General features: G+C 41.0%; 1 protein-coding gene across 1 annotated transcript; it reads right to left on the reverse strand.

Annotated features, from left to right (window-relative positions):
- Nucleotides 1–641: 641 nt before the first annotated feature.
- Nucleotides 642–7,895, reverse strand: GATD3 (glutamine amidotransferase class 1 domain containing 3). Its single transcript, XM_060234181.1, has 6 exons — nt 7,767–7,895; nt 7,427–7,540; nt 6,870–6,989; nt 5,487–5,579; nt 2,435–2,591; nt 642–1,346 (listed from the first exon to the last, which is right to left on the reverse strand). Exons 2-6 carry the CDS (start codon nt 7,498–7,500, stop codon nt 1,218–1,220), a joined length of 573 nt encoding a protein of 190 aa, XP_060090164.1. The 5' UTR covers nt 7,501–7,540; nt 7,767–7,895; the 3' UTR covers nt 642–1,217.
- Nucleotides 7,896–23,444: the final 15,549 nt, after the last annotated feature.

The raw sequence follows: 23,444 nt of genomic DNA on the forward strand, positions 1-23,444 counted from the left end.
TTGTTATGCAGCTGCAATACTATTTAATGGACAAGGAGGTGGAACTCTCAGGAGAAGGAGATGGAACTCTCAGAAAGGTTCAGGAGCTGCACTCCTGTGAGCTCCCACTGAATCTGAGGCCTGGTTATAGCACACAAAATGTACACATCATCTACATTTAAATAGAATAAATAACCCATGGCTAGCTGGTTATGAGAACAAACCTCTAGCCTGTATGTTCCTCCTCCTTCTTTCTCTTATGTGGCTAAGATAGGGGGAAATCTTGTTTTGGAATCAAATGGCTGCTCATCAGTACATACTGCACATCTACAACCAGAAAACTATGCTGACACCTTGGATACTGATGACCTCTTGCTTTGGAACACACTGCAAGTTGTCATTTGCCACGATCTGGATGTAAAAAGAGTTTGTTCCATACCAGGGAATATAAACAAACAGGCTATAAGCAGGAAGATGAGAGCTTACAAAGCCCAAAGACCTCAGGCTTGTTCTCATAACAAAACAAGGCTTGGTGAAGATGAGCTGTATGCAGACATAGCTATTTCCACAACAGGGATCTTTTGTGTGCGTATTTAGCACAAATTACCATCTTCTTTATTCATAATATTTTTGATTTTATGAAATCAGGCCAAATACAGTTATGCCAGTAACAAACACATTTTATTTTATAGTATATGACTAAGGACTACAAGTCTAATTCAAATAATCTTCACTTTATCCAGTGACTTGAAATATTCTCATTATTTAGACTCTGACAAGACATGGAAATTTTACTGTACTTGTCCAAATGTAGCACCAAGTGAGAAAACCCTAAGCCTTCAACTCTTGATTACTACCTTCACAGGAGACTTCAACACGATAGCACCAGGATACAGAGCTCCACAATTTTTAGGTCAGTAATTTACTCTCATCTTGCTTTTCTACAGTAATATTTTAACTGCCAGGACCATGAGTAATTAAATTTCTTATAGACTATATTCACTTTATTGAGTAAAATTTTTATCTACTATGTTTCACTATGCAGCATATGGTTTTACAAGGCCAGGAAACAACCAAGTTGTCAGCTGCGTGGCCTGAATGCTACTGAAAAAAGCAAAGGGTAATGATTCCATAGGACTAAACAAGTCAGTCCAATGCAACCCTGAGTGTGTTTACGCAGAAGTAAATTCTATATCGAATCAATGTTGCCACGTCTGCAAACTAGCATGGACTTTATTTTATTTGCCTGTCATCTTCAACACATGTTTTACCATAGTTCCAATACCATCAAAAATGTGATGCAATTCTGTTTCACACATATAGGCTGGAGTAGTTACCACCTTGTTGGCTGTGTCCACATGGGCATCGTGGAAGATGGGTTAAGGAAAATCTAGCAACTAAAGCAAGTTAGACACAAATAGATATTTCCAACAGCAGCTTACCATAATCTCATGTTATAATAGCCAGTGGTTCGTACGTTTTAGATGCCTATTAAACAATCAACAAATTAGCAGGAAGCAATCCCCTCCCTGAGACTTTGTGCCTTTCTCTCTCATGCCCACATTAAATAGTTTGATACCTCACTCACAGACTGAAGGAGAATGCCTCACCAATCATTTGGCCAACACTAAGGCTGAACTTAGCCAATGAAATTTTATAAGGAAACTTCACCACACTCCATATCATTTTTCTATGGTAACTTGTATATTTTCAAAATAGCTTATTTATAATGGTAGATTCAATTGTGCAAAATGCAATGACTGAAGACTAACACTGTAATCACTATAATGGAATACCACTATGCATAAAAGATTATGGTATCAGGTAATTAGGAAAGAAAAATGCCACTTTAGAATACTGAAGAAGATCCTGAAGTTTTAGGACACAGTATATGTCTACCCAAAAATTCTCCAGTCATGATGTTATGCTCTTGAGCAAAAATATAATTAGTTTCCTAAAACAATGCTTCCATACTACTTGAGTACTCAAAAAATATTACCCAATTAGCAAAATAATATTTTACAGTGCAATCCTCTGTAAAGTTACTCCAGGCTAAGTCCTCTGATTTCAGTGGGCTTAGACTGATACAACTTACAATTGCACTGTTGGAAAGCTACGGAAAGACTTTCAATATCTTAACTCACTATTGTATCACTAATGGGAATGTTATCTTCTTATCAAAATGTATCACATGCATGATTTTCAGAAAGTTCTTCTACTCTGTGAAAAAAACCCATACATTTTGTGTACAAGTGTACTGCTAGGATGTCTTATACATCCCAAACTCATACATATTTAACAATGTCATCATAAACAGAGTTATACCTTTTTAAGACCATTGAAGTCCATTGGCTCAGAAGGGTATAACTCTACCAAGTACGGCACAGAAAACATTAGCAAGTGTGTCTAAGTGGCAGTATTCAATTCTTAAGTCATCAAAACAAAAAAAGGATATTGTTACTTCTTTAACACGGTGTTTTCCTCCCATTGCTTTAATGGTCCCAGCAGTTCCAGCATAAGGCCACCTACCACCTTCCTCTTCTTCATGCCCTACTGTGACTTCAGTACCAGGAAGAACTTTTGCAGCCAAAACAGGTGAGATGCAGCACATACTAGAAGGAAGCAGACAAAAAAATCTCCACTGAAATTCCTTCATAAGAGGATTCAATGTCTTAAGCAAGGTAAACTATTTATATTCCACCTTGGGCCAACAAAACAGCTTACAAGGTAAAAAATCCACATCATGAAGGCTTTACTCAATTTAAGCGCACACTAATACACAAAAGGTACTCAAATCAATTTCCAACTGATGAGGCCAATCAGAGGAAGCAGCAGCGCAAAATCCCTTCATTCCCAAGGATTGTTTTCACTGAACAGTGATATGCATTGTCCTGATTTCTGTGAGCTGCTTTGGGAATCAATTTGCAGCTGAAAAAGAGGATTAATTAATTAAAATCTTAACTAATGCAAGCCAGTGATGATGCTGTCAAATGGCACCTTCACCCAAAGAACCAAGAAAGCAAAACACAAAAGGAAAAAGAAATTCAAAAGATACCTTATCGTATGTGCACACACACACACACACCCCTAGCTGAATCTCTGCAGTGATGCATAAATACAAACTTCCTTTGGGCCATATCAGTATATAATGCTCTCACAACTTTTAAAAAAGGAATTAAATTCCTCTTTCATATTGCCCCCAACCAGTTTGTCATCTGCAGAAAAAATACAGAAATAAGTCCATAAATGGAAAAGCACCTGGGATGGGAGGGATTTTCAGTTAAAAAAATGGCTGGAGGCAAGGATGGAGCAATGAATACATGAATCTTGGTTGGCCATTTCCCTAGAGCAGGGGTCCCCAGCCTTTTTGAGCCTGCAGTCACCTCTGCAATTCTGACAAAAGATGGTGGGTGCAACCACAAAACGGCCGCAAAAAGAGGTGGAGCCAGCACCAAATGTCAGGAATTAAAGTTATTCATAATTTGAATAGTAATACTTATTTCAGGCAGAAGCTCTGTTTAAAAGAGGATCCCTTTTAAAATGTATATACTGTTTTAGAAAAATTTCTTGCCTACATAACTTAGTCATGCACTGAAGATCCTTGGCTGCAGTGGCAGCTGCTGCAGAAAGCAATTTTTAAAAAACCTGCTCAGCCAGTCAGATTCTACACTGGCCAATAAGAAGCCCTGTTGGGCAAAAGTCCTACCTGGCTCTGTCCACTTTTTAAAAACGTGCGATGGGCCCAATAAATATATTGGTGGGCTTCAAGACATCCATGGGTATCTTGTTGGGAACTCTTGCCCTAGATGTGAACCCTTGCCCTAGAGGGCTACTGGTGACCAGAAGCAAACAGAGTCAAGCCCTGTCCGTGCTTCAGGAATCACTTGGTTTAGACCCTTCATCAGCAATGACAACTGGTGTCAGCTTATCAGTTGTGTTCTCCTATGATTTTGGCAGCACAGGCTGTCATAGCATTTGGTTGGAAAGATGCCACGAAATGGACTTTGGATAAATGGAACAGTTACTTATACAAATGGATTCATTCAGATATGTTATCAATACTAAAACAAGGAAAGCAAGGAGAGGACAAGATTAAAGAAATTAAGGAAAGGTGGTATAAATATATAGAATGGGTAAAAACAGGAGGGGCCAATAATGAAATAAGGCTCAGGCTCCAAAGAATATTCATGTGGTTGAAAATATAAATGAGTTCTATAATGGTCAATTTGGGAGGGGTGGGAGGAGGGAGGGAGGGAACTGATGGATCTGTAATATGAATGTAAGATACTGTAGGAATTTAAGATGGAGAAATAACATGAGTTATAATAGAAAATTTAAAAAATTATTTTTTTAAAAAAAGTTGTGTCCTCTTACAGTACGCTTCCAATTTGGGAAAGAAATCAATGGGTAAGCTAACACCCACTGTTAGCCTTGCTGAGCTCAGCTGTCCTGAAGAATTGGCTTGTAGCACCCAATGGGGAGACTCAATCAGGTTTGCTCCACAGCCATTTTCACTCCCGGCTAGAGAGTGACACTCCCACAATTCGTGCATCTGTGATGGTAGCCTCTCAATTTTATTAAAAAGTTGGGATATCATTAAACACATCTCCCATGCAAGATCTGGTTTGGCTTTAACTAATAAGGAGGAAAATACCAACAATAGCAGGTTCACAGCTGAAATTTTGAAGAGGTCGTGAAAAGATCAGTGGGAACACTGGTTCACTCCAAAGAACAGTGATGTCCTTTCAATAGAATGAATGGACAGAAACCAAAATGCAAATATTACAGGCAGGCTGAAACCTAGAAAGCAGAGTCCTAAACAGCCCCAGATATAGACCAAGCAAAGAAGATGGGCAGTGAGCTGAGAAGAGAAACTTAAGACAAAAGAAACAACATCAGAGGCCCTAACTACATGATGCGCTGTCCTTGTGTAAGTGTGTGTGCATGTTCCCAAGCTCTGTTGACAAAACATGCTTGTAACTGAATTGCTAGGAACGCAGGTGCATGATATGGTTCAAGTGAGGAGAGACTTAAGCCTACCACAAAGTCATTTTGCTGACCTGAAATGTCCCAGAGAGTTGCTGTTTGTCCTGTTCAGGAAACCTACACATAACACAGATGAATTTTGCCGAATGCAAACAGCTCCACAGAACCATTTCAGGTCAGGAAACTGGCACAGGGGAGGAGGACTTAAGCTCCCTTTTTTTTATTCAAATTGTGCCTCTGCATGCCTGAGAATTCACTTTCATGCTTGGTACACACAGGAAGCCAACAGGCAGTGAGAAGAGCAAAGATCACATTACTTTGAATTAATGAACTAAACCAGATCTACTTAATTTATGATGCACCAAGCCAAAAGCCAAGCACTGTAGCTTTCAGTGTAATTGGCAAAACCCATTTTGGTAGTCTCAGGCAGACAACAACATACAGAAGTATGTCTGTAGCATTTCAGATACCATCTATTACACAGAAAGTGTTTTTAAACATCATTCATAAAATGTACATACCCAATGGGCTTCCCAGCTTTGTTGAAATCCTTTAGCACACGCTCAACTTCTCCATTCACTTTACAGTCTTTCCCATCCACAGAAAATGTAGATCTGTTACAACAGCAGAATACACTAGTTATTACATCACAGCACTAGCTGTGCTTGCAGCAGCCATGCTTAAAATTATTAAGAACTTATCTCTGTTTGGGAAAAGTAAATACTTTTACAGAGCAGCATCAATACCCCAAAAGGACAGCACATATGCTACATTAGATGGGATGGGGAGGAGGGAATCAAATTTTTATGGGGCCTTGCAAACTCACACAGAACAATGATAATGTTTATTCTTTTAAAACCTACATGCCTGCATTAACAGAGTTTGTTAATGATGTTCCTTGGAGTAGCTTAAAGGAAACATAATTTTCATGCAGTGACTACCAAGAAGTCAAATTATTACAAGTAATAAAGAAATGCAGCTGTCACATTCTGCTTTGGCCTCAGACCAGGGACTTTCTGTGTTGGCATGCATAGGTGGCCTTCCCAGGTTCATCTTAGGCCACTTGTTTTACATTTAATGACTGCTATACAACTTTTAGTGCTTGGACCCCACACAACATTAGACTCAGTGCCTTCCCAAAGTGAATAGGCCTTTCCCTTGGTGAAGTTTTGTGCCTCTGCTGGCCCGCTGGGTTTGCCCCTTGTTGTTGGAGCACACTCCTGCTGTCTTAGCTAGCACTAGGCTTTTGGCTATTGGCCCTCAAGCCCCTCTGGCAAGTCCTAGGGCTTGCATGTCACCTGGCATCTCCAGTCCACTACTAGAATGGGTGTTGCTGGAGCCCCAGAATCCCCAGTCCTCCTGCTGTTGGCCTCACTGTCACTTTGGGCTTGCTGCTGTCTCAGTGACATCACAGTTTCTTCTGCTGCCTGCTTCCTAACTGGTCCACCACAACCCTTCCCACGTCTCTAGTTGCTGACATTTACATCTTTGTGCTGGCAGAACAGGGCCCACTCTCCTGACAACAGTGGTATGCTACTTTTGGCTTGGTCATTTTCTCTTTGACTGGGTCATGGGAAGATTCCAGCTGCTGCTCTGGGCTTGAGGGGCAGGCCCACCTTCTTCCCCTAATGGAAACTCAAACCAGCTTACATTATTCTACCCTGTTTTATTCTTACCACAATTATGTGAAGTGGGTTAGGCTGAGTATGGGTGACTGGTCCAAGATTACCCAGCAAGGTTCCATAGCACAGTGGGGATCTGAACCACAGTCTCTCAGATCGTACTTCAACACTGTTAATCACAATAGCACACTAGATCTCAATAATTAAAAAAAAGGTAAAGTAAGTCCCCTGTGCAAGTGCCAGTCGTTTCTGACTCTGGGGTGACAGTAGCTTAATACTCACAAGTTTTTTGCAGCGCCAAAGCCCCCAGGAAATATTACAGCATCATGATCTTTTGCAGAAAGTTTTGTCAGTTCTGTAACTTTGCCACGAGCAATCCTTGCAGATTCTATCAAGACATTTCTTGAAAGAAAAAAAGCACAAGAGCAGTAGTTACTTATATATGAGTGCACACACGCACACACAGACTAAACAGCAACATTTTCAAAGGACTTAAAAGATCAACTGAAATTGCTGCAAGTCATAAAAATATGCATCGTCAAGAGAAGAATGTGGGGGCTTTAGTAAAATTGCTATATAAAAAGTGTCTATATACCCTCCTCAGACAGATTTCTGACAAAGTTGCTGAACGCAAGTTTATTATGGTATAGCCTCATTCAAACATCTTGTGGATTATATTCAAATCAATCAGTACTATGATCCAAATAATAGGAATACTATTTACATGGAATCCTCCTGGATGTGGAGAGTGCATTTGGAACAGAGATTTACAGTGCAATACGAAGCTGATTTATACAAAACAATGTCTTCATACAGCACATTTTACATGCTTCTCTCACCTTGATTCACCCTTAGCTGGCTGTCCTTTGCAGTGGTCAATAACATGCATTTGAGAAATATTTGGAGCATACATCTGAACACTGGCTCCTCCACGGCTCAAATGGACCAATATGCTATACAGTGAAAGAAACGGAAGGAATAAATTAAGTAGCACACCAAAATTATTTTGATCATATTATTGAATTCTGACATAACATATTGTGAAGAAAGGGACAGGTTTGCTCCAAAATCTGTAAGGGAGAAGCCTCTAGCATTTGAAGGGGAAACTGGCCCTGTATCAATTAGCTCAACTGACTGATTAATTAAAGATTACTTGGGCTCTTGTACAAATATGCTTACGCTGAAGCTTCGTGGATTTCAGTGCCATCATAAACACCACATCCGGACAGTACCTGCAGAAAGAGCCCAGTTTAGCAATTTATACTTTTCCAGGATCACATTATTTTACTTATTTATTGAAAAAAGGCAACATATACCCTCTTCAGCTGCTTAGCGCAGCTCAAAAAAACCAACAACTCCATGAAAAACAATAAAACAGCATTAAAATAATCAGAAGTAATTAAAGATTAAGCAGTTAGTTGTTAAAAACCCAGGCAGACCACAAAACATTTAAAAGCCAGAAACAATCCTCATAAAACAATCCTTAGATTGGAAGCAGACAGTTAAAAACATTTTAAAAGATCAAATGCTTTCATTCAAAACCTGGGAAAAACATTTTTATCTGAGCCTAAATGCAACTAGGATAAGATGCCAGGTTAGCTTCAAGGGAAAAGCCATTTCACAGGTGAGGGGCTATCTCTGGTCACCACATGCTTGGGATTGTGAGGAGGATCTTAATTGACTGGTTGGAAAATACAAGAGGAGAGAGCAAACATGATAAAATAATGGAAACCATAACCTTTATCAAACAAAACTGGGATCAGTAGGTAACAATCAAGATGGTTGAAATTAAACAACAGAATGGGTTGTGACTATGACCCAATAGCATGCATTTGGAAACAACTGGACTTAACTTCCAGTTACACAGAAGAATACTCAGTTTGGAATTTCAATGTGCAATTGAAATTTTAAGCAAATTTGATACAGAGAGATCCTTACTGGCCTAAATGGGACTTTCTTTCAACTGTGCATGTTTAGCATCAAGCTTATTAACTAACAAGTATCTCATAGTCAGTAAACAGCCAGTATTGCTATATGACTTTTCATTTTTCTCATATTTGACCTCCATGGTTTGTTAAAGTGTTGAGGATAACCATCCCATCCTACATGTTTTTTGTCCCGGTATGTATTTCCCAGATAGTGTTATCTCAAGAGAACTTATTAAAATAGATCTGTGCCAGAGAGGAAACTTTAGTATTTTAAGTCATTCAGAAAACAGTTCAAGTGTTATATAGAAGTAGCAAAAGCAGCAGGATATAACATTGTGAAAGCACCCCAGAGTCAGAAATGACTGGCGCTTGCACAGGGGACCTTCCTTTTTCCTTAGTTTACTTTATTTCTTGGTCTGTGTTAAATGTAAAACCCACTTCCTAAGTTTTCTCTTAGACCTTTATGCTTTTAACAATCACTGTTGTCTTATCTATGTTATAACAGGTCAGAAATATGAAAATCACACCACAGTGCTATATTAAAGCTCATGTGACGTTTTAAGACTTTCAAGACCTCCAATTTGACTCAAATATTTAGCCTTCACGATTATACACTGGATTGACATAAATAAGAGATCAAACTTGGGTTGCAATCACACACGCTAAATAATGCACTTTCAATCCACTTCCAATGCACTTTCCAACTGAATTTTAATTTGTAAACTGGCAAAATCCAATTGGAAAGTGTATTATTTAGTGTGTGTGACTGCAGTCTAGGTCTGTTATGATTACCACCATCATCCCACCGTTTCTTATTATTAGGCAGAATGGTATAACAAAGTTCGTGCTGCTAGATGTTTCACTGCAAGCCGTTTAAGGATACACAGTAATTCAAATATACTTCCGGAGCAAGCGGGAATCAGGACTGAGGCAGCTGAGGACGCTCCACAACTGCTATATTTTACTTTATATCAGGAGCCTTGGTAGCTGTTTTAAAGATTACAGCCTGGGCAGCTGTGCCGGACTATTTTCTGCCTGTTTTATGTCAAATATAAATGCATGATTATCCTGCACGACCACTAAAGCATGCCTGACCTCCCTTTTCCTCAGGTAAAAAATTTCCACCCTGACGTTAAAGCTGATCACCCTTCCTCCTCACCGCGGTCGCTCCGCCTTCGCCAGCTGCAGAACCGGTAGAAATGCAACGTGTGTGGCCTTGGGCCTCACAGCGCCTGTTGAATTTCTGAGTCTTAAAGCAGAAGGGGAGGGAGACTGACACAGCCTGCTTCACGCCTTGATCCTATCGGGGACCTTTTCCTAACAGCAACAACAAGCGTACTGCGTCCGGCCAGCCGGCTGGCCAGTCACTCAGCGGAACTCACCACAGCAACTTTAGCCCCGAGCTGCTGCGCTGAGGAATGAAAGGAAGCGTGGCCTGCTAGGAGACCCTTGAGCAGCACGGACGGCGACCTGCATGCCGCTAACCTCGCCAAAAACATGACTGCACCAAGGAGGAGCTGCCAGCCAAAGCGCGCGGAGAACAGGCAGAATGCAGCAGCGCAGTGCCCTGCAAGGAGCCTCTGTCTGGAGTACGGGCCCTTGAAAGCACCGCAGCAGCTCCAGCTACAGGCGGGGAGGCCGCCTGATTATGCCGGAGGATTAAGGTCACCCTAAATTGTTCCTAACAAGGCACTGAGCTATCTCAGCTTGCCCCAGCTCCGCTGCTGCCTTAAATCTGAATTTAGGAGCGGAAAGACGTGTTATAATTGGCTTGTTGCCTTGCCAGCTGCGTTTTATTCCTCTGCATTGTTGGGTGGCGGGAGATTTTCACTCCTGGTACCTGCATGATTCTTTCTGAAGCTAAGCTGGCGGAGGGACCTGGCCCTCTCGAGACTTTGAAGACAAATACAATGAATCTGCTGAATTGTTTAGACTTAGGGTAGCCAGGTCTGACTCAAGAAATATCTGGGGACTTTGAGGGTGGAACCAGGAGCAAGGCTGTGACAAGCATGATTGAACTCCAAAGGGAGTTCTGGCAATCACATTTAAAAGGACCACATGCCTTTTAAATGCCTTCCCTCCATTTGGAAATGGATTGGGACTCACAGAAGATGATGATATCCGAATCTCAGAGTAGCTCACAATCTTCTTTATCTTCCTCCCCCATAACAGACACCCTGTGAGGTGGGTGAGGCTGAGAGGACTCTCACAGCAGCTGCCCTTTCAAGGACAACCTCTGCCAGAGCTATGGCTGACCCAAGGCCGTTTCAGCAGCTGCAAGTGAAGGAGTGAGGAATCAAACCCGGGTCTCCCAGATAAGAGTCCACACACTTAACCATTACACCAAACTGGCCCCCTGGGCCAATCTTTTTGAAACTTGGGACGATATCAGATGCTATACTGAAAATTTGGTGCGTCTACCTAAAAAAAATCCCCCCAAGATATCCACAGATCAATTCACCATTATATCCTATGGGAACCAGTCTCCATAGAGTATAATGGAGTTCCCAGCAGACATTCTCTCCCCCCTCCCGCCACTTTCTGATGACCCTGAAACAGGGGGAGGGCCTCCAAACCAGGGGATCCCCTGCCCCACCTGGTGATTGGCAACCCTTTTTAGGCTGTATATCTTGGATGTTAGATTGCGTGGCTAAGTCACATTTTTTATTGTTTAAAATAAACAGTCGTCTTGAAGGCATGCCTTACTGGAAAGGTAAGTGCAAGAGTAGTCCCTCGTAACATGCAGCCTAGTTTATGCTTACTCAGAAATATCCTACTGTGGTGTGAAGTGTAACATCCATCAAAGTGTGCATATATACAACTGCATGTGGCCTTAGTCACAAACTAGCATTTCTACCCTGATACATGATACATAACTCACTAACCTGTTACATTTCTTTTAGGGGGTGAACAAACATGTGGACAAAGGAGACCCAATAGATGTTGTTTACCTTGACTTCCAGAAAGATTTTGATAAAGTTCCTCATCAAAGGCTCCTTAGTAAGCTCAAGAGTCATGGAGTAAAAGGACAGGTCCTCTTGTGGATCAAAAACTAGCTAATTAATAGGAAGCAGAGAGTGAGTATAAACGGGCTATCTTCGCAGTGGAGTGCCGCAGGGCTCAGTACTGCGCCCCATGCTCTTTAACTTGTTCATAAATTATGTGGAGTTGAGAGTAAGCAGTGAAGTGGCCAAGTCTGCAGATGACACTAAATTGTTCAGGGTGGGGAGAACCAGAGAGGATTGTCAACCATTGTATACCCCTTATATATTGCTGAAGTCAGACCTTAGAATTGTTATTCTTATGCTAGAGAATTTAGATGGTAGAAATGCTACTAACCCAAAGTTAAAATGTGAGCACATCAAGTAGCAACCTCCACCTTTCTTCTTTCGCTTTTACTAACAGAAAACCAGCCATTACCACAAACCTCCAGGAAACTCGCTTACAAATATCTGGGACCCTTTAAGATAAAAAGGGTAATAAATAAAGTGACTGTAGAACTGGAATTGCCAAAACTTTAGTAAAATTCATCCTGTTTTCCATTGCAGCCTTCTTCGGCGAGATCCGGGGGCTTCGAGCTGGAATCCCCACCCGCCGGAGCCCAAACCTATTCAAGTGAAGGGTCAGAGTCATCATGAGGTGCAGGAGATATTGGATGCGAGAGAAAAAAAGGGGATATTATACTTCTTAGTACGCTGGAAGTATTTTTCCCCTAGTTGTGATGAGTGGGTGAAAGATTCTGACTCCGAGCCCCACTCCTCCTCAAAAGATTTTACCTACTGCACCAGACAAACCCCGAGCAAGAGCTTAGTGCGGGCAATATGTCAAGCATTGTATAACCCTTCTATATTGCTGAAGTCAGACCTTAGAATTGCTTTTCTTATGCTAGAGAATTTAGATGGTAGAAATGCTACTAACCCAAAGTTAAAATGTGAGCACATCAAAGTAGCAACCCCCACCTTTCTTCTTTCGCTTTTACTAACAGATGCAGGAATGTCCTCTTTAAAGATAAGACCTCCTGGGACTTGTTCCCAGGCCTAGCAAGGCCTGAACCCAGGATGCGATAGCCGCAATAGAGATAAGGAACCCAGAGTGTGAATTTCACATGTGAATGTAGTATTGTTTATAGAACCTTTGATGTGCCATTTTAAAGCTTGTGTTCTAGTGTTACAAAGTATCAGTCCCAATCTTCAGCTCGAATGAGCCACATGGATTATCAATAAACCTAACTTTGTTTCAAAATCCAAGGACTGGTTATTTTGAAATCTCATGCTTGACAGGATTGTGAGGAACTCCAAAGCGATCTGTTGAGACTGGGTGAGTGGGCGTCAACGTGGCAGATGAGGTTCAATGTGGCCAAGTGCAAAGTAATGCACATTGGCGCCAAGAATCCCAGCTACAAATACAAGCTGATGGGGTGTGAACTGGCAGAGACTGACCAAGAGAGAGATCTTGGGGTCATGGTAGATAACTCACTGAAAATGTCATGACAGCGTGCGATTGCAATAAAAAAGGCCAACGCCATGCTGGTAATTATTAGGAAGGGAATTGAAAACAAATCAGCCAATATCATAATGCCCCTGTATAAATCGATGGTGCGGTCTCATTTGGAATATTGTGTGCAATTCTGGTCACCGCACCTCAAAAAGGATATCATAGCAGTGGAAAAGGTGCAGAAAAGGGCAACTAGAATGTGTAAAGGTTTGGAACACTTTCCCTATGAAGAAAGGTTAAAACACTTGGGGCTCTTTAGCTTGGAGAAATGTCGACTGCGGGGTGACATGATAGAGGTTTACAAGATTATGCATGGGATGTAGAAGGTAGAGAAAGAAGTACTTTTCTCCCTTTCTCACAATACAAGAACTCGTGGGCATTCAATTAAATTGCTGAGCAGTCGGGTTAGAATGGATAAAAGTAAGTCTTCACCCAAAGGGTGATTAACATGTGGAATTCACTGCCACAGGAGGTGGTGGCGGCTACAGGCATAGCCAGCTTCAAGAGGGGGTTAGATAAAAATATGGAGCAGAGGTCCATCAGTGGCTATTAGCCACAGTGTGTATATATATATATGTATATAAATTTTTTGGCTGCTGTGTGACAGAGTGTTGGACTGCATGGGCCATTGGCCTGATCCAACATGGCTTATCTTATGTTCTTACCCCACCATGAGGCCTTATTTAAACATGATGATGTGACAGGAAAAAGGTAAAAGCCAGAGGGTCTACTGGAACCGCCATCAATCCTCTATTCACCTAACCCCCCAAATTCAATATCAAATCATATGTCAAAGCCAGAACCACAGACTGAAACTTAAACAACATTGAGGACTTTGGTGCACAGCAATGATACAAAAACATGGATCCGAGGCACGTATCCTCATGAATTCATGATTGTGGCATTGAAACAAAATAAAACCAGAATGTTGTAGATCATGTCTTAGTCAATAGATGTTTATTTTTATTTACTTATTGTTGCAGAATTAGGACCTGAATGGAGCCTCAGTCCCCTGCTAAACCTGTTACTTTAATTTCTATAGTAAATTAGCCTTCATAGTTGAATCTTTGGTTCGGTTTCCCAAGAGGCTGCAGCCCACTGCTGGTGCTGTGGCCTTCTGGTACATGACTTTGGGCTTTTCAAATGTTTATACACTATCAAATTCTATGTAGATAGGTATCTGAAATTAGCTTCCGTGACTCGCTGAGTCACCCTAGCTTTTCCTGTCTTTCCTGACCCCAGAGATAGAAGGGCTTAAGCTTTGTTGTGTACATCAGATATACATTCCAATGATGCTTAATAACAGACCTGTTGCATTACCTCCTATGGATGGGGAAAAGTACTTAATATGTTAATGTAAGTCTTGTTCAGGGTTGCATGCCAACCATTCTGCATTATGGGTCCTGGCAGGCAACCAGAACACTGCATTCTAATTAGGTATTTGATTTTGTATGCTGCATACCAGATTCTGTTATGTTTTAAAGAGTTTTACATTTGCGTTTGAAGTTAAATAAGAGGTGTTTTGGAACAACTGTCTCTGTTTATGAAATTGGAAAGCCAGTTTCTCTCCCTCCCCAATGAACACAATGGGGACGGGAGTCCGTGAAAAGGCTCCTGCACTCCTAATTTCCCCAACACTTATTCAGAAGAAAGTGCCTTGAACTATCCCATATAATGTATTCTCTATGTAGCTTGTGCAATTTACTTAGGAATAAAGCCCCATTGAACTCACTGTGGGACTTACTGAGTAGTCCCACAGACAATTACCAACCATATGTGCCATCAGATCATTTATGTCTCTCTGGAAATGTCTTGCTGTGTTGGAGTTTATTCCCAAGTCCACTAACTTCAGAAATTGCTTCCGAGTAAACATTGATATGACTGAGGCATAAACCTTAGTAATCCCACTTCATATTATGCCAAGAATCAAGAGGCTTCAGTGTTTTTTTTAAAAAAATATTTGCATACCTCCTCCTGGGACTTTGCTTATTTTATTTCTTGAACCCAGAATGGAGAATATGTAAGGGGAAAAGTAATAGCCACCTCCAAAAAGATCTTCATGGATCCTCTAGTTTTTCTCATAGAACTCCTCCAACTCTACTATCAAAACACATGTCAAAAAGCCAGGACCACAGACTGCAAAAACCAGGTGGCAGGAGTATAGGCCACCATTGTGAACCTAGTACAAGCAATAACAAGAAATGAAACTGAATTTTTATTCTCTATATAGCTCCACTCAGCCCCCCTTCACCATAAGCTCCATTTGACAACCCTGTGTTTGTTATATTTAATGTAAATATTATACACACAAATACCCACACATTATTCTAAAGAATGCTTTTTAATATTTGAAATGTTTTAACATTTGCCCCCTTGGGGACCCTGAACTGTGTGGAAAAGCAGCATGGAAATGCCTTTTAAAAGGAAAAAAGTAGAGCTGCATGGATCCTCATGAATTCAAATGATTATCACACATGAATTCATCATTGCATTGTAGATCAAATCAAAAATCACGCACCTGGCTCCTCTCAGCAAGAGGCTATCTGAAAAATGCAACTGCTTTCAGCCAGCTGGACGAATGCAACCTAATCAAGGAAGGGCTCACCTCAGCAAGGCCCAGCAGCCTTGGTCACTGCCTGTTGCTGGGCCAGAATCCTTTAATGCCTCTCAACTCACGTATGAGTTACAGGATAGCAAACCAGTACACGTCTCACTACTGTGCAACTTGCATGACTTTGTTAGGCTGGCAGCTTTTGTGTGACTTGTGCAGCTTTGCCAGGCCTAGGACAGCCACCGAGTAACTCACTGTCTTCAACTCAAGTCTGAGCTCAGTGGCAGCCAACAGCTGATTTGCACAGGGGCTGTTGTGCAACTTGCACAACTCAGCTACACTCAACAGTGGCTGCTGAGCAACTCACTGCCACATGACCGGCAGTAGTCACTGTGGGACTTACTGCTGCACAACTTGGTTGTGTCCAGAAGTGGCTGCCATGACTTGCTAACGTACAGCATGAGCAGGCTTAGAAATGGCCACCACATAGTATGTACCCCCCCCCCCCCAAAAAAAGAGAATTATCCCCTCCTGATATACCCCATCCCAAGAGCATTATGCTCTGGAGAGAACTTACTGGTGATCCCTAGCCCGAAAAACATCTGGCTGTCCTCAACCAGAGCCAGGGCCAAAAAGGCCCTGGCTACAACCTGGTGGAACTCTGAAAATTACATCCATGACCTCTGGGACCTAATGCAGTTCTGCAAGGCCTGTAAATCAAAGATGTTCCACCAGGGCTATGGTTGATGACAAAAAACACTCCCAAAAATTAAGCAACAATATTATCTTGTGGGGCTCATGCGCTTGAGCCCCCAGGCCCCACAAAGCCTGAAGGCAGAAATGTGGGTGGATCACGCATTTGACATATCAGCCTGAGCTGCCCACGTTGTGTATCTATTTTAGCCTGACTACTCAACAATTTCATTGAATGCTTAGTAGGAACCAAAAGCAATTGGCACATTTACCCATTTTTTTCCCTCATTGCTAATAACTCTTCTCTGAACTTGCACACCAGTCCTGCAAGGCAGACCAAGTACAAACAACAGGCTTGTGCAATGAAGACAGAAAAACAGCCCACAAAGTCTTACTGCCAATAGAGGAGCGGTAGACAGACAGATAGCATTACTTTTACTTTAAAAACCCCAGCCAGATTTTTTTTTTACAAAAGTTGCTCCTTCCCCCATAGAAGAATTTTTTTAAATTAAAACAAAGAAGAAGAAAAAAAACAGCCCTGCAAGCCACCTTTTTGTGTGGGGCAAGACTGACTCAATTTGAAAAGGAAAAACTGAATAATTACCAGAACAAAATACCAGAACGGCATAGCGACATGTTCTTCCAGCCATTTTTTCCCTCTCTCTCTGCCTTTAGAGAGGAAACAGGAAATGAGCAGAATTTCACTGCGCAATAAATAGCTTAGTGCTTTTTTGCATGGAGTTCAGGAATGTAACCCTTTATTGCCCTGAAAAGCAAACGGCAACTTCATTTTTAACCCTAGTTTTTCTTTTCAGGGAAAAAAGGAACAAAACATTCTTGATCAGCCATGTGATATAGAATTAATTTTGTTTTTCTCTTGATTTAATCTCAAGTGTGTTCTAATATTTTCCAGAATTAAGATATCGTCTCACATGCACACACACCAGCAGTAAAAATGGCCCCGGTGACTTCAAATTGCCCATAAAAGCGTGCATCTGAAAATCTGTCCTCTCTGGAAACAGCAGCAACAATGCAAGAACACAAGGGGGGGGGGTGATAACAGATTTTACTGTGTGCCTGTTAGTTTTGTACAAGCTTTATCTATATTTTTGTATTTCTTTTGCTGAATTCCATTTTATTTTACCTATTTTTCTGAATTTGTTGATTTTTGTACACAATGGAACATTTAATTCCAGTATGGCATTTCATGTAATTCCACAGGTCAAGCTATTGTGGAACATGCTAATCATACATTAAAAACCACTCTTCAAAAATAATTAAAAGGAGTGAAAATGGAGGTTTTTATCCAAATGTAGGTTCAAATTGAATTTGGTTTTATTAACTTGGCATGGTCCAGTTCCCCCCTTACCTGGGGGTGCAGGCATGCTGCTGTGTTTTCTCTTGCAGGTCTTTTCTGGGTTCTGGCACGTTGTATTCGCCTGGCTAAAGATGGCATGGCATCAGGGTCTCCCAAATCTGATTCCCAATTTCAATCTCAGCCTCAAACGTTGGAAGAGGCTGGGCAAGAGCCTTCTCCAGAGAATTTGGTGGCTGCTATTTTTGCAACTCACAATGAAATCCATGACTAGTCTCTATTGTTTGTATTTAAGTATTTTGTCTCCTGTCAAGGCTATTAGTGTTACATTTAACACAGTTTTCATCTTACTTTGAATTGCAAGTTAAAGCATGTGTTATAGAAGAACATCTGTACCCTTCCTTGGGTAAAACTTCCCTCTCACTGTGCATCTTCTCTCTTAAGTCTTGAAAAACTAACACCTTGCCTTATCAGTGACCCAATTGTTCTCAATGTCATGTTTCTCATAGAAATACCTTTTCTAGATCTGTTGGTAATTCACTAGGCGGAATTCCTGAGAACTCTTGATCATTAGAAATCTAGACTTTCATAATGTTCTGCATTCCTCAAATGTATATCTTCATTTGCTCTTTTAATGTAATTTATAGTTATGTTTCATCTATGAACTGTGCATATCAATCTTCCTATTTAGCTATTTGGCGAACCTCTTACCTGTGGAAAGAGGCATCTACATGCTTATTTATTTTATTTTATGCCTTTATAGTATCTTGTTAGAGTTTGACCTTTTCTGAGTGTTTTGTTTAAGAAATTCCTTTCTATATTTCATGTTCTTACCATGGTAGGACTTCAGTTTTGCTTGATTTTATGTTTCAATCCAGTCTACAGTCCTGGCCAGGCTTGCTACTGGATAACACATTTCCATTTGCTTGTTTTAAGTTTCTGCCTCTCCGTTATTTCAACCTTCTTTGTCAAGGTGCATGTTTTAGCACCCTGCTTTATGCATCAGTTCTAAATTCTATCTTTGCACTGCCCCACACATCTCCTTGGTTGTGCAAGCTCCTTACTAGGTTTTCTCCTAAGTTTATATATATATTGCATGCTTATTATAAATAGATTGAAGAATTGTTTTGTGTTTTTGACCAGATATTAACCATAATTTGATTTCTAGGATTTTCTCATTGTTTTATTAAGTTTGCTCATCTTTTCTTTCAATATCCTGTGCAGGAAATCTGGACCTGAAAGTCAAGTTTAAATGCATGTTCATTATGATGGTTTTAAGAATTGCTGGTATGTCTGTTAAGAATTGTTTAAGGCTTAATTATTATTTGCTTTTAGGACTATGTTGTTAAAGTTTGTTGAAACCCTCTCTCACATCTATGTGAGACCCACAGAACAAATTTTGGATGAGCTGGCACAGAGAAAAATGGGGTTCAGTAGGATTTGATCACCCCACTGATTTCCAATGGTTTAAATTCTCTGATCCAGTTCTCTAATCATTTTGAGTCTGATCCCTCATATACATGTATGTTAAAGCTAGCATTGTTCTATTGAGGCCTCAGTTTTGTTTGTTTTTGAAGTTTTTCTTATTTTTGACAATTTCATATGTTCCAAAGCTCTAGCAAAAATTTTTCTTCCTTTTTTGTGACCGTTTTCAGAATCCAGGGGTAATTCCAACTCTGGTAATCTCTTTTTGGAGCTCCAATCTTGTGCACAATTTCATGTTTTCTTTTTTAAAATTCATAGCTGTTGCAACAAAGTAAAAAGCCTCTCATGAATCTCTAGGTACATGCTTTCTATATAGGTGTACACTAGCCTGAATCAGGAGAAGTGATGCATAGGTTTATATTGTGAATTTGTATTCTGCATAAAGTATGGTGTATAAAATTTGCCCTTTAACATTGGAAGGGTAGAGACCTTGTCAAACTAAGACTCCATGTGAGGAAAAGAAAATCTCCAGTTCAAAACAAGTGTGGTACCGTATTTTTCGGACCATAAGACGCACCCCCCCCCAAAAAAAGTGGGGGGGAAGTATGTGCGTCTTATGGTCCGAAGGTACGTGCCTTCGGGGGGGGGGGCGATCTGCTGCCTCTTCCTCCGAGGAGGAAGGTGCATCCTATCCTCCGGAGCGCCTTATGGTGCGAAAAATACAGTAGTTTATCTAATGTGTGCAACCCTATTTCAACAGGGTTGAGCTCAAGTTATGGCAATTTGTGGACAGCCAAGAAAAGCTTTAAAAGGAGAAAAGTATCTATTATTGTTTTGTTTGTTTGTTTCTCCAAGTATATTTTCCAGGCTCTTCCATATTTATCCAGAGGTCCTGAAATTTGCATGGTCATGCCTCATTGATGTTGGAAGGAAGGCCTCCCCCAAAACCCCATCCAAACTGAGTTATGGAAAAAACTTATTTCCAGGAAAATTCCTCTGCCTAGCAAAAGGCTAGAGGCCCCAGTGAGATCACAAAAGCAGTCCCACTGCCACTTCCAAGTTGTACTTCTAAATAAAAAGAATTCCTTTTGGCTGCAATAGAAACACATTTCCCTGTGAAAAGATTGTCATGCATAGAGCACGCAAACTCTCCATAAACTCAAGAGAAAAGACCTTTTGTTAGACTAAAAGAAGAGGGGAACAAAAAATGAACAGTGAAATGGTTGTTATATTGTAATAATGTGCCAGTATGGACTGCCCATTTCTGGCCTCACCTATGTCTGAATGTGTGTATCTTGATCACCTAGGCTACAATATGTTGCTTGCCATAAAGGCACATGAATTGATTCAGTTTATAGCATGTCACTTGCATATGTCCCTCATTATTGCTTATGTGCATAGAAGTTAAGATATTCATCTAATATTTTTGCAACATAATTAATAATGTTTATTGATAAAGAATTGTCAATACCAAGACACATAGCTTTCCCTCATGCATGAAGAGCTTACTTTTTGGTAATTGACATTCCCATCCCCCTCTTGTCTCAACTGTGTTTCAACCTTGGTTGTCTGAAACTTAAATGAGAGCACATCATGCAATTTGGCATACACTCTTCAATAATTGTACAGTGCAGGAGGGGGGAGAACTGATACCAGAGTGCTATTGTATAAAGAGGGTAGCCTAGTTTCAAAAGAGACCTGGTGGGCCCTCTCTTGCTAGAGGGGGTAGCCTAGCCTCAAAAGACATGGTGGGCCCTCTCACGCTAGCCTGCATTCCCAGCCCCATGAGGGAGACTTAAACAGCTCTGTAGTGGAAGGCTGGCCTGCCTAGCCAAAAGTATGCCTCTGAATAACCCTTCTACCCCTATACATAATCTTTTCTGGATGGACAAAAATTAAATACTAAGATGTGCCAGTGTGGATGCATAAATCCATCATTGTTTGTTTCCCACCTGTGGCTTATCTTTGCCCCATCTCTATTCGTCCACTCCTTTGTAATCCCATTGTAATGTTAATTCACTCCTTCCTGGGAATGTCAAAATCAAATTGATATTTTGCTGCCCCTTGTAAGCAGCCATATAAAAGAAAAAAGAGTGGAATGTGGGGCTCACGCGCTTGAGCCCCCAGACCCCACAAAGCCTGAAGACAGAAATGTGGGTGCATTTGGCGTATCAGCCTGAGCCGCCCACGTTGTGTCTGAAAGGCTAAAACGGCACAGACATCTTACACTCATATTCTAGCTTCCTTTTGCTGACACATGTATTCTTGATAAATTGCTGGCTGTATCGAATCTTGGAGGCTATGAAGACATAACCTCATGCTAGTGAACAAATGCTTCCTGTTAAATTAATTGCCTGATTAGCATCAGCTAGATGTATAAATAAAACGAGGACTTATAGAGAGCAAGCTTTCCTCACTTCCTTAATACACGTGTCGAGAGTCTTCATTCCTACATTATCTATATTAAAATAGAAAGTCTATGGATGAGAATAGCAATGGTCTCCATTTTGACTGGCACCCACTTTCTTCCTTTCCTCCCCATAGGGTAACAGTAATAGATTATTTTAGTGCCAGCTAAAATTGTTTTTGAAACGGTTTTAAATTGTTTTTGCTGTCTTTTTAACTGTCTTATTGATTTACGAATATATTCTTATATTGTTGTTCACTGCCCTGAGCCTTGTATGTACAAGGGAGAGCAGTCTAAAAGTCCAATCTGTAAACAAATAGTTCTCCAGAGCAACTCACTACCACAGCTTGGCAGGACTTTGCCCAGGAAGAGGCTTGTGGGGAGAGGAAAAGGTGAAGATGAAGGGTGGGAGATGAAGGAAGGTTGGTGCATGGGTAAGAAGGAGAGAAGAAAGACAGAAATGGGGACAGGCTATGGGGCATGCCAGAGGAAGAAAGAGGAAATAGTGCGGGGAGGGAAAATGAGATGCCCCCCTCGCAAGTCGTAGTGAGTACATGTGTACAATGTTGAGTGTTTACCTCCCAAGTCTGCAGCTCCCTTGTGGCAACAAAATATATAAAAAAGAATCCACACAGAAAATATATATATATATATATATATATATATATATATATATATATATATATATATATATTTAAAAAAACATAATTTTACAAAAAAATAAGTAGACTGTTTCATTAAAGTAAAAACCCCTCAGGAGAGGGACAGGTACTGTGCCTCTTACATCTGCAGTTTGGGCACAGGAAAAAGATTCCTTCAAAGCTTCCTGTTCTCTGAAAAACTAACCAGCTTGGTATTTTAACTACCCGCTGATTGATTGGGTCAATATGTGTTCTGGTTGAGAGAAAGAGACTGAGTTTCTAGACGCTCTCAATGACTGAGAGCAGATGGTCACAGAACCTACCAGGGGTGGGGCGATCCTGGATTTGGTCCTAAGTAATGCCCAAGACCTGGTGAGAAATGTAAAAGTGATTGCACCGCTTGGAAGCAGTGACCATAACATTATTGATTTCACCATTTGTATAAATAGGGAGTTGCCCCAAAAGACCAGCACAACCACTTTAAACTTTAACTTTAAAAGGGGTAAATTCTCTGAGATGAGGAGGCATATGAAGAGGAAACTGAAAGGAAAGGAAAATGCAGTCAAAACCCTTGGGGAAGCTTGGAGGCTATTTAAAATTACAATCCTAGAAGCTCAGATAAAATATATACCACAAGTTAGGAAAGGCACAAACAGGTATAAGAAAAGACCTGTATGGTTAACAAACAAAGTTACGGAAGCTGTAAAAGGTAAGGAGGATTCCATTAAGCAGTGGAAAGCTAGTCCAAGTGAGATTAATAAAAGGGAACACAGGCTGTGGCAATTCAAATGCAAGACTGTGATCAGGCAGGCAAAAATGGACCACGAGGAGCATATTGCAAAAAACAAAGACCAACAATAAAAGGCTTCCGGTCACGTGATGGTGTGAGTAAGCAGTCTCCGGCACTCGCTCCGGTAAACTTTCAAGAGAAACCCGTTAATTAGGAAAATATAGCTCCTCGCCGCGTGCTTCCAAGTGAGATTATATAAGATTTATTACTAAAGTAACTGGCAAGCGAGAAAACGCGGGGGTTAACGAGCTATTTATCAATCTTCTGACAAGTGGTCTTACAAACAGAAACCTGCTGTTACGGTGTGGGAAAGCGCTTATGTCAGCTTCCCACAAGAAAAGAAAGAAGCAAACCACGGATAAAAATGCTGTAATGGAGGAGGAGGAAGGAGAGGAATTACAAGGAGCCGTGGTAGAAGCCTCTGCAGCAACAGCAGGAGAAGGTACGAGCATGTCCCAAACAACTCCGGCACCCCCTCCAACACTGGAGACAATGGCGGCGACATTAAATGAGCTGGTCTCAAAAATGACGCAGGTGGTAGCGTGTTTGCAGACGCTCACTCCACTCCCAGAAATGGTGCAAAAATTGCAAGACTCTGCAACAAATACCCAAG

The sequence above is a fragment of the Heteronotia binoei genome, chromosome 3, assembly GCF_032191835.1.
Source record: "Heteronotia binoei isolate CCM8104 ecotype False Entrance Well chromosome 3, APGP_CSIRO_Hbin_v1, whole genome shotgun sequence".
NCBI lineage: Eukaryota > Metazoa > Chordata > Lepidosauria > Squamata > Gekkonidae > Heteronotia > Heteronotia binoei.